This window comes from Vicugna pacos, chromosome 23 (genome assembly GCF_048564905.1).
Source record: "Vicugna pacos chromosome 23, VicPac4, whole genome shotgun sequence".
In the NCBI taxonomy this organism is placed as follows: Eukaryota; Metazoa; Chordata; class Mammalia; order Artiodactyla; family Camelidae; genus Vicugna; species Vicugna pacos.
Genome location: NC_133009.1, coordinates 38,658,637 through 38,670,774, shown reverse-complemented (window position 1 = coordinate 38,670,774; position 12,138 = coordinate 38,658,637). Strand labels below are relative to the sequence as shown.

The window sequence follows — 12,138 nt, the reverse complement described above, 5'->3', positions numbered from 1 at the left end:
ACTTGCCAAAGAGACTGTAGTGTTTTGTGTTTTTTTTTGGCATTGTATACTCTTGCCTCCTTTGACAAAGATTAATTGACTGTAGGTGTGTAGGTTTATTTCTGGGCTCTCTGTTCTGTTCCATTGATCCCTATGTCTGTTTTTGTACCAATACCATGCTGTTTTGAGTACTGTAGCTCTGTAGTGTTGTCTGGAGTCTGGGAGGGTTATCACTCAAGCTTTACTCTTTTTCCTCAGGATTGCTTTGGCAGTTCTGGGTCTTCTGTGATTCCATGTAGATTTTGGTGTTATTTGTTCCAGGTCTTTGAAGAATGTCGTGTGTAATGTGATGGGATTGCATGAAATCTGTAGATTGCTTTGGGAAGTACGGAAATGGAAGTAAAAGTCCACTTTAACGATATTAAATTCTTTCAATCCAGGATCGTGGGATAGCTTTCCATTTCTCTGATGTTTTCTTTATCACTGTTTTATAGTTCTCAGCATATAAGTCTTTCACCTCTTTGGTCAGGTTTATTCCTAAGTTTTATTTTTTGGGGGTGTGATTTTAGAAGGGATTTTTTTTTTTAACTGTCCCTTTCTGATTTTCATTGTTCAGTTTGCCTATTTTTGAACTTGAGAAATGGAGTCATGCTGTGTGTACTCTTCTGTAGCACCCCGCCAGCCCCCCACCAAAGAGGCAAACATAATGCCTGAGTCCATTTATATAAAGCTCAAAGCTGGACAGAAGTAATTTGTGGACATCCAAGAAGTACTTGTAGTGGCTTCTCCTCCCTCCCCATTTTTTTTTTTTGATTTTGAAGGAGACTGTTTTCAGTCAGCTTTTTGAAACAATCTGAATTCCAAAATGTTAGCATAATAGAGCTAATAAACGTTTATACTTTATCTCCGTATTTTCAGGAATATCTTGATAGTGGCTGGAATTTGAACAACATGCCAGTGATGGAGCAGTCTGTCCTTGCTCACATTACTGCTGACATATGCGGCATGAAACTCCCTTGGTTGTACGTGGGAATGTGCTTTTCTTCCTTCTGCTGGCACATTGAAGACCACTGGAGCTATTCCATCAACTACCTGCACTGGTGAGAACTTCCACACAACCTGCAAACACTGCAAGCTGGGTCGGAAAACTTACCTTTCCATCTCTGATGTGTCTTAACTCTTAACTGTGTGTGAAGAGTAAGGAGCTATTTTTTTTCTTAGGTTTTTTTTGTTGTTGTTGTTTTTCTCTTTTACTACTGTTAGAATAAGCCTCTTAACAAGTTAAGACAAAGATTCTTAAAAATCCTTAGGAAACCCATGAAACCCTAAAGTTGCTCACAATTTTTCAAGTGTAACATACATGCTGCTGGGGAGAAGACAGCTTTTCTCCAGTTGTCAAGTCTTTTATTTAATCACAGGAATATTAGACAGCACAGAGTGTTGCTTTCACTGTGGAAACCCCATTCCTGTTTGATGGCAGTGGCAGCTCAGATAGCCCTTTGGGTGAGGGTGGAGTGTGGGCCCTGTAGTTCCTCCTGGTCCTTGGGCCCGTGGCTCCTGACATTGTGACTAATGCTGGCATCACTGTGCGTAGTAGAGTGGGCCTCGTCCGTATGTGTGTGGCGGGGGAGGGAGGGAGACATATTTGGACTTTTTACTTTTTAAACTCTTCAACCAAAGCCATTTCTTCTTTCACGTCTGTTTCCTGCACACACGCACGCGCACACCTATCCCCACCCCAAGCCCGCTTTTCTAAGTACAGAAATACTTGAAGATCTGTAACTCATTTAAGTCCCCACACAAGGATTCTGACGAGGTACCACAGGAGAGAGGGAGTTGGCGTTGTAGTGTCTGTGTAGAGCGTTGGTTCTACTTCCCGAGGCAGTTAGTTGCTCCCAGCTGTGAAGTGAAGGTTGTGTTTACCACACCTCATAGGGATGTGTCACAGATTAATTGGTTAACAGTTTAAAGTTCTTTGAAGAATAAGAGCTCTGTACAGATGCTAATGGCCTTACCAGAGTCTGATTTAATCTCATCTTTGGGAGTGGACCTGGGAAGGGAAGAGGAGAGCTGCCACCCCTCGTCAGTTGCTGTAGGAAACCCTTACATTCTCAGAAATTGTAACCGTCTGCATTTCCTGAAGGTTCACTATAGTGGGAGGGAGGATAGATGGGGAGTCCCATGTAAACTTTGTACTTGAAGAGGGAAAATGTGTTGCATATGTTCAGGACACATTTTTGGTGATACTTCTTCAGTTTGAATGTTGTCTTACAAAGCAGGGTCTGAAAAACGAACTGGTCAGCTATCTTGTTTACATTACTATTTGCTGATTGATTTTGTGTATGAGTTGAAGAGGCTACTGAAGTTTCATGCTTACATGCTTTTTGAGGTTGACCTACTTTTACCATCTATCTCAGGGGTGAGCCGAAGACCTGGTATGGAGTCCCAGGGTACGCCGCCGAGCAGCTGGAGACAGTGATGAAGAGGCTGGCCCCGGAGCTCTTCATCTCCCAGCCCGACCTCCTCCACCAGCTCGTCACGATCATGAACCCCAATACCCTGATGACTCATCAAGTGCCAGTATGTTTTGGGTCAATCCTGCCACCCAGGCTTAGCTTAGCTCCCCACTTCCCTTCTTCTCTGTTGCTCACTCTTTTATGAAGCTGATGTGTGGTTATGCGTAGAAACGGCTGTTTGCTGTCATTTGGTACAGTACTACATTGAGCCGGGGGACCGGATCCTCAGATGCCGTAAAAGCTGATTTGTTGCAGCTAATGACTGGATTCCCGAGCAGCCGTACTTCGCAGTAGTGAGAGCAGTGCTTTCTCTCTCCCCCTGCTGGTGTCTGGTTCAGTTACTGTGAGTTTGTCACAGGTTGTGCAGTCATCACTGTTAGTAACTATTTCTAAACTATAATTTTTATTTATAATGTCATTCCTTCTGTGCAACAAAACAAAAACTTTAAAAAATAAGTGTTAGTATAAATGTGTTTACCGTGAAAATGGGTAGGTTCTGTTTTAATTAAACTCTTCAGTGTCAGAATCCTTCGTGTTCTGTCCCTACTTTAGAAATAATTTATTGAATCTACTTTATCTTGATTTTTGAATGGTGAGCTGACGTGAGATGTTTGGTGGATCTTAGTTACATCACCCTTTCCCCCATCTCTAATTAAGCTTATTTTAAGAGGAAGTTTGTGGGGAGGGTATAGCTCAGTGATAGAGTGTGTGCTTGGTATGCACCAGGTCCTGGGTTTTATCCCCAGTACCTCTGCATACATACAAACATACACACATACATACCCCACCCCCCCAAAAAGAAAATTTATTTCAAGGTCTTGAGCTTGGATTTCAGGGTTCCCAGACTAGATTAAAAGGTGCTGTTGGTGCTTTTTCCTCTGAGGTTTCTCTACAAAGTGACATTTTTGCGTACTGACTTCCTTTTGGAGGATAATCTGAAGACATTTTGGGAGGCCAGTTGGAGATGTATGAAGCTGAAGAGTCCATGTTAGCTAAACCAAATGTAGAGGATACATTCACAGTGTTAAAGGAAATTCTTGATCTTGTGACCTACATTTTATGCTTTTGGGTTCACAGGATAATAAATCAGGGGCAGATGGAGAGGACTTTCTTTGAGGGATCATAAATTTTTCACAGACCAAAGTTTAGAAAATAAGGACCAGTAACCAAAACCACCAAGTATCACCACCACCTCCTTGGTGTTCACTGTATTGATGTCCCCTCTCACGCTGAGGAGCCTTTCTGACTTGTTAGGAGTCGCTGGCTTTACATGAGACTCTGCCCTGTTCTTCAGTAATTGAGGAAACCACGTGGGGCTAGATGCTGGAGGTAGATGGGTGAGCCCATGCATTCAGGGACTCAAGTTTAAGGGGGAAGACAACACTTACACAGATAATGGAAGGGTGGTGTCAACTTAGATGCTGACCCATTAACTGCAGAGAATCAGAAAGGGCTCATAATGGCATTTGGACAAGGACTTGGAGCTCTGACAGAGCACGTGTGTGGCCAAGAGCTGGGGAAGGAGCAGGTCATCCTGATAGGAGGGACTATGCTCACGTGGCTAGTGGTCTTCTCACCTGGAAGGGCATGACAGAAACTCACCCTGGAGTTTCACGTCCTTTTGGCCTGGATGGTGCTTGAGAATTTGCATTTCCAGTGAGTTCCAGATTGTTATTGTTCCTGTTGGTCTGGGAACTGCATTTTGGAGAACCACTGATGGAGAGATACATGTTGAAAAGATGTCTAATATTACGATTATGTAGTAATTAGTTTAGTCTGAGGATTTTGTCCATGGAGCAGCATTGATGTGTTTTGGGTGTGAGGGTAGTAGTGGGTAAAGGGGAGTAAAAAAAAAAAAAAAAGTGGGAGGTAAGTTTGAGGTAAGTTTGAGGTCCAAACAAGAAGAGTTATGTATGAAATGAGATCCTTGGAATAGACTGGAATTTCTTTAACTGGTGGTAAGTGATCCTGTTGTGATGTAATAATATTAGTATATTCTTGGTTGTAACTATATTTAGAAATCCTGGATGTAAGCCAGATTTCTGTAGCATAAGCTGTGTTTTCTGCCGAGATGCTGATCAACCCTGGAAGTAGGGGGCACCACTCCACCTTGTGGCAGAAGGGAGTATCTCTGGATGGTATTCAGCCATATTTTTTTTTCCTGGCTCACACTGAATTGGCAGAAAGCTCCCTTTTCTGGAGAATCATCTGATAGTCTATGTCCAGATTATCCTTTGTGAGAATCTTACTAAAAATCTCCAATTTCTGTCTTAGGTTTACCGAACTAATCAGTGTGCTGGGGAGTTTGTGATTACGTTTCCAAGAGCCTACCACAGCGGTTTCAATCAAGGTTTTAATTTTGCTGAGGCCGTTAACTTCTGCACTGTTGACTGGGTACGTAATTATGACTTAGTGAGCCTTTTCACGTTTATTGTTTTTCCTGCAGAAATGGTATATAATGCTTTATAAACTGTCATGTGTGTAGTTGTTTAAACCAATTGCTGCTCAAATGGCAGGTCTGCCAGTTGTGTGCCTTCCACAACAAGAGAAGGCACTGACCCCCACATCATGAACCAGGACCCACGGATAAGAGGCTGTTGATTTATGTTTTGTATCTCATTGCAGACTGATAAACAGTTTCAGTCTTAAGACTATACTTTATGCAGCGCATGCTTAAATTATCCACAACACAGCAGTTTAAAGTATATAGATGTTTCACTGTACCAATACATTATACACATTATAAAGTATTTACAAAAACAGAAATCCAAAAATATGGGATAAAATATTTTAAATTACTGTTTTTTAATTATTAGAAATATAAAAATATTTTTGCCCTTACAAAATGAATTATAATATTCAAATGAGAGCAGTGTGACTGATTATGCTTAATTATTTTTGAAAAATAACAATTTGTGATATAGTCATTTGTTGGGCTGGTTCTTTTTTTATTTTAACTTTTTTTTTTTATTGAGTTATAGTCATTTTACAATGTTGTGTCAAATTCCAGTGTAGAGCATAAGTGCTGTTCTTAATAGCACTTCCTGTATAGTTATTTTCAGTTGTATAGTTTTTAGAGCAGCATTGTTCCCTGAAGTAGGTACAACACCAGTTCAATACAGTTGTTTGAGGATATATGTAAATTTGTATTTCTAATTAGATTCCACATTGTTGTAGACATTAATACATTGTTAATATATTGGGTTGTTAAACCACTTCTTAATTAAGACACCTAATATACCAGATCTTTGAGATGTAAAGATTTTAAAAGATCTGAGGTCTTTTAGGGTCTAGTTTTAAGATTGGTCTATGACATGGGTGGTGACCCAGGATGTGCTACTTGGTGACCTGGTAGTAAAGGTCAGAATGTCTGGAAGCAGGAAGGGGAGAGGTGAATGTCATGTGTCCTCCTGTCCTCTGGTGCAGCTGCCCTTGGGCCGACAGTGCGTGGAGCACTACCGCCTGCTGCACCGCTACTGCGTGTTCTCCCACGACGAGATGATTTGCAAGATGGCTTCCAAGGCGGACGTGCTGGATGTCGTGGTGGCTTCAACTGTTCAGAAGGACATGGCAATTATGATTGAGGATGAGAAGGCTTTAAGAGAAACTGTCCGAAAATTGGTAAGGTTTTCGGAACCCCAGCTGTGTGTCATTGGATATTACTTAGTAAAGTTCTTACGCACCTTGATACCATTTTAAGGAGACTTTTCTTCGTCTGATTTCCTTTAAGATCATTCTGATAGATGTATATTGATGTCTCATTGTGCTTTTAATTTCCATTTCTCTATAATGGCTAATGATGTATTGATCATCTTATCATGTATTTATTTGCTACCTGTGTATGTTTCTCTTTGGTGAAGTGTCTGTTCAGATGTTTTGCCCTACCCTTCTTTAATTGGATTGTTGTGAGATTTCTGTTTATTCTAGACACCGGTCCTTTATCAGATAAGTGTTCTGCAAACATTTTCTTCCATTTAGTGGCTTGTCTTTTCATTCTCTTAGCAATGTCTTTTAAATAGCAGAAGTTTCTCATTTTGATGAAGTTCAGTTTATCAGTTTTTTCTGTCATGAATCTTTTTGGTTTGTCTTTCTTAAGAAATCTTTGCCTAACCAAGGTCACAAAGGTCTTCTCGTGTGTAGTCATCTATAATTTCTAGTTTTAGGTTTTACATTTAAGTCTTTAATGCTTTCAAGTAATTTTTTTTTTTTTAATGGTAAGGTGTGGGTTGAGATGACTGTTTTTGCATAGGGCTAATTGTTCTAGCACCATTTCTTGAAAAGACTCTCCTTTTTCCATTGAATTGCCCTGGCACCTTTGTCGAAAATTAATCACACGTGTGGAGCTGTTTCTGGACTCTGTCCTAGTCTGTTAGTCTGTGCATTTATCCTCTTGCTAATACCATATGATCTTGATTACTGTAACTTTCTAATAAGTTTTGAAGTAGTGTGAGCTCTCCAACTTTGTTCCTTTTAAAAATTGTTTTGCCTATTTTAATTCCTTTGCTTTCCCATATACAGTTGAGCTTAATGATTTCTACCAAAAAACCTGTTGGGATTTTGATTGGAACTGCTTTAAACCTATGGATAGTTTAGGGGAGGATTGATATCTTAATGATACTGAGTATTCCAGTCCATGGACGCAGTATATCCCCTGATTCATTTAGGTCTTCTTGATTTCTTTCATTCAGTATTTTGTAGATTGCAGCATATAGATTTTATACATATTTATTTTATACATATTTATGATGATGTATTTCATATATTTTTGGTACTATTATAAATGGTAATTTAAAATTTTTTCAATTTCCATTTGTTTATTGCTAGTATTTAAAAATACAGTTGATTTTCAGTTACTGACTTTGTATCCTGCAACCTTGCTAAACTCAGTAGTTCTAGTAGCTTTTTTTGTAGATTCTTTTGGGACAGTCATATCCACGAATAGAGTCACTTTTTTTTTTTTGATGTGCTTCTTTAGAATGTGGGCTCCTGAGCCCACTGTGGCTCAACAACAGTGTACTCACCTCCCCTCACATTTTACAGTTGGGGAAACAATGCCCAGAGGGTTTGAGTGTCTTACCAAAGTCTTCCATCAGTAATAGTAGCTTTGTTTTGGAATTTTGAGAGCTCATAGTTTTTTTTTCCAGTTGTAGAAATTTACAAATTAAAATTGGATTAAATATATGATTCATTCTCAACTAAAATCCATGGAGTTGATCCTTAATTTTATTGTAAACAAAATTTTAGCCATCTCCATCATGAAGTCCTTTTTAATAATCAGTTCCAGATTAAAGCCAAAATTTATTCATTAGCATTCCTTACTTGCCTGTGTGTTTGCTGGTCCATTATAATTAGCAGGAAGTGAAATGGTCAAAATGTTGATACGCAGAATAAAAGAGTAAAACAAAGGAGCTCGATGGTCTATAAACTGACTTAATCAGGTTCTGGCATTCTCAAGATTAGATTTGGATCCAGTTCCTGATGAGGAGAGAAGGTGGTACAAGTTTGATCTTTCCATAACAAAGGTGTATCCTAGAAGGGCCAGATGTCAGGTGGTACAAACTTCAGTTGGAATCTACTGGTTCAAGACCTCATTTCTCTTGACACCCTTTCAGTTAAGAAATGCCTTATTAGAATTTCAGTCTGTGTTGCACAGATTGTCTCACCCTTTCAGATAACAGCATCCCTTTAGGTAACTTTCCATGTACGAGGCTAGCAGACCACTCAGCATCCCTCACCCGCAGCAGTTCTTGCAGGATAGTCTTTTCCACTTGCCCAACCTTCTTTTTATTTTTGTTCTTTTTATGAATTCTCCAACAGCATTACTCTGAAGCCCCATATAGTATTTCCTCTCAAGTAGAAAGTATATGCGTTTTCCTTGCTTTTTTTCTATACCCAGAATATGGACAGGGCCAATTTGGAGTAGAGTAAACAGCTAATCTCAGTAGTTTTTTATAGGCCTATTAATAACTGTTTTCATACTCAGACCAAAATGGCCAAACATAAAGACCTGCCTTGTCCAGAAGGGGTTCTCCCTAGACAAGTGAGTAGATTAACTTGGCTACATTTGCCAGGTCCACACATTTTTAATCACTCACTCTCTGTTTTGGTAAGGCTTTTTTAAAATTAAACTCAACTATTGTGTGTTTGTCTTGGGGGCTGGTGGATTATATTATCCTTTGGAGACCTCTGAAGTACACTTTGTTCTAGGGAGTAATTGATTCAGAAAGAATGGATTTTGAGCTGTTGCCAGATGATGAGCGTCAGTGTGTGAAATGCAAAACCACGTGCTTCATGTCTGCCATCTCCTGTTCTTGTAAACCTGGCCTGCTTGTTTGCCTGCATCATGTAAAAGAATTATGTTCCTGTTCTCCTTATAAGTATAAATTGCGGTGAGTAGGAAGAATGATTTTTTTCCTATGGTAAACACTAAATCCTTTAATGTAAGCTCAGCAACATTGATAAAACATCTGATTTCCTCAAGGGGAGGGTATAGCTCAGTGGTAGAGCGCATGCTTAGCATGCATGAGGTCTTGGGTTCAATCCCTGGCACCTCCCCAGTACCTCTGTTATAAATAAATAAACCTAATTGATTCCCTCCTCCCCAGACCAAAACATCTAATCTCCTCCAAACCCACGTACCTCAAAGCTAAGTTTGCTGTTCTGTTTCCAGGTACAGATACACGCTGGATGATCTTTACCCTATGATGAATGCATTGAAGCTTCGAGCAGAATCTTACAATGAATGGGCCTTGAATGTGAATGAAGCTTTGGAGGCAAAGATCAATAAGAAGAAAAGTATGTAGTATATAGAAAGTGTGACTTGGTGATTGGCACTTTGGGACTACTTGTAATGCAGCCAACTTAAAGTTATCAGCAAGTGTATTACTTGAAACAACCTGACTTTGTCCTAGGTGTTAGCCCATCTGTCCAGCCAGGCTTAGAGCATTAGCAGAGGCTGTAAAGCCAAGAGTGGGTGAGGAAGATACGTGAAGTCTTGATGTTTGAGTGCTGCCAGAGATCACACCAGGACAAAACAGAAGCAGCTTTACACCTCTGTCTCAGAAACTAAAGTATTTCACATTTTATATGGAACTTTAGAAGAGTTTTTGTTTTTGTTTTGGTCTTTTGTTTGTGTGGGTTTTTTGAATCATATCTCATGACAAAGGCAGCATGTCATTTAATTAAGAGTATGAAATGCTGCTTTATTACTTTTTAGTTCTAACTGTAGTTTCTGTCTCTTGCTACTTCCTTTGAAAGGCACTTCTTCCCTTCCCACCTCTTTCAGAATGTTTTCATTTGCTTTCCTTCCTATAGCCCAATAGGTGACTCCCCTCTCTTGTTTAGGGGAGGGTGCAGTGTCACCATCCCCAAGCCCACTAGCTCCCTGCCAACTGTAGAGCACAGCACAGGAGGAAGAAGTGGTTCCAGCCACAGCAAGATCTGCATTTGGTCCGTTTTGACAAGTCGAGTATTCTTTGTCTCTTAAACAGTCCCATGTCGAAGGGCAACTCTAGGCACTTTTTAAATCACTCCACTCTCAGGCTCCCCCCCCCCCCCGCCCCCCCCAAATCAAAGGAACAAATCTATTAAAGAGGTAAGACATTGCAAATATCTACAAATAAGAACTGATAAAAGTGAACTGCCCCTCTGTATCTAATACACAGATTTAATACATAATGATCACAGAAAGATGACTTTTTCTGTTTCCTAGGCCTTGTCAGCTTTAAGGCTTTGATTGAAGAATCTGAGATGAAGAAATTCCCGGACAACGATCTTTTGCGTCACCTCCGATTAGTCACGCAAGATGCAGAGAAGTGTGCCTCTGTCGCACAGCAGCTGCTTAATGGCAAAAGGCAGACGAGGTGGGCATTCGCATACTTGGGGTTTGGACTCCTTGGAGGCCTGTTGCGGCTGGTTTTTCCATGACGATGGAGTCTGGGAATGGTGGGTGTGTGTGTGTGCTTACATGGCCTCTTTGGGCCTTTGTCTCTGTAGATACCGATCTGGTGGAGGCAAGTCCCACAATCAGTTGACAGTGAATGAGCTCCGACAGTTCGTGTCACAGCTGTACGCCCTCCCGTGTGTTCTCAGTCAGACGCCACTGCTGAAGGTGACTGGGGTGCTCTGGTCATCCTGTATTTTGTGAATAAAGTCAGTTGACATGATGAAATCGTCGTCTTGGGTGGTTAATTTGTACATTTATTTGCAAATGTTTTACTAACACATTGAGTGATCTGTGTGTATAAAGAGATTACAACAAGCCTGCAAAGGAGAGAAAAGGTTGGACACTTTTACTGTGAAAGTGACCACCACCAGCTACTTCTCAGTTAATACAAGGTCTCAGTTAAATGTCACTTGTTTTAGTGTCATTTGGCTTACGTATTACATACCTCATTTACCTATATTGTTGATAAAATCAAGTGAGATGGAAGGAGGGTCACATTGAATATGCACTGAAGATTCTAAGTATGCAAGAAGCCAATTACTGAAATTACTGTTTTGATGCAGCAAGCTGTGTTTTTTTTAGGATCTCCTGAATCGTGTAGAAGATTTCCAGCAGCACAGCCAGAAACTGCTCTCTGAGGAGATGCCCAGTGCTGCTGAGTTGCAGGACTTGCTGGACGTCAGCTTTGAGTTTGATGTTGAACTCCCACAGCTGGCAGAGATGCGTGTCCGGTTGGAGCAGGCCCATTGGCTAGAGGAGGTGCAGCGAGCTTGCCTCGACCCCAGCTCCCTCACCTTGGATGATATGAGACGTCTCATAGACCTGGGGGTGGGTCTGGCCCCATACTCGGCCGTGGAGAAGGCTATGGCACGGCTTCAGGAACTGCTTACGGTGTCAGAGCACTGGGATGATAAGGCCAGGAGTCTCCTGAAGGCCAGGTAAACAAGCACAGCTGTGCCTCTCCCCTGGGGGAAGACTGGGCACAGAGCACGGGGATTGGCCTCTGACACATGGGGAAGCTGAGTTGTGCATGTTAAAATAGCTGAGATATTTGTGGCTGTTTTGGAACTTGGGCAAAAGAATACTAATTTTTTTTCTTGCTTTACTGACTATGAAATGAATGGTTGGACATGGCTTTTACAGAGCTGGTTTAATGAAATTTCCCTAGACTTCACTGATAGTATTTTTAAGAAAAGAAAACACTTAGAAATAAGTGGCACTGTCCACAGTTTAAACCCAAACCTAGTAAACGAGATCCCAGGGAGTCCTGAAGAGAACATCTGTGAGCCAGCATGCACTGTGCCGTAGAACAGGTACGGTGTCGATAGTTCCTAGCATCGGTGCTTGTTGGTGACTTTTATCTGGTTTTGAGAGATGTGTTGGCCTTGGGCTGACCTCTGAGGGGAGAGGAGGAATGCTTCCCTAATTCTGCTTTCTGTCTGGCAGATCTTTTTTGGTTCAATTGACAAGATAAAGTATGAGAAATATCTAGGTTGTAGACATTATTTTGTGATCCTGAAAAAGTGGTCATTGAGCAGAGAGTACATTTTTGGGGTTTGTGCTTAGGTATACTGATATTCTAGAGATTTTTAATTTTCTAAGTGAAACTGTACGAATCTTGACAGTGTAATAGTTTATCTCTTAAGTTAGTTACTTTCTGCAAATGGAAGTTTATGGTTATTCCAGTGTCAAATCAGG

At 40.8% G+C, this 12,138-nt stretch overlaps 1 protein-coding gene across 4 annotated transcripts in view; it reads left to right on the top strand.

Annotated features, from left to right (window-relative positions):
• Window positions 1-12,138, top strand: part of KDM5B (lysine demethylase 5B) — a 65,762-nt gene that overhangs the window by 36,791 nt on the left and 16,833 nt on the right. For all 4 annotated transcript variants that reach the window (XM_031674778.2, XM_072948872.1, XM_072948871.1 and 1 more), the window contains exons 11-19: window positions 898-1,079; window positions 2,397-2,559; window positions 4,770-4,889; window positions 5,922-6,116; window positions 8,703-8,884; window positions 9,166-9,290; window positions 10,207-10,357; window positions 10,491-10,605; window positions 11,023-11,378. In XM_031674778.2, coding sequence (XP_031530638.1) covers window positions 898-1,079; window positions 2,397-2,559; window positions 4,770-4,889; window positions 5,922-6,116; window positions 8,703-8,884; window positions 9,166-9,290; window positions 10,207-10,357; window positions 10,491-10,605; window positions 11,023-11,378 — 1,589 coding nt within the window. The remainder of the gene's footprint in view (window positions 1-897; window positions 1,080-2,396; window positions 2,560-4,769; window positions 4,890-5,921; window positions 6,117-8,702; window positions 8,885-9,165; window positions 9,291-10,206; window positions 10,358-10,490; window positions 10,606-11,022; window positions 11,379-12,138) is intronic.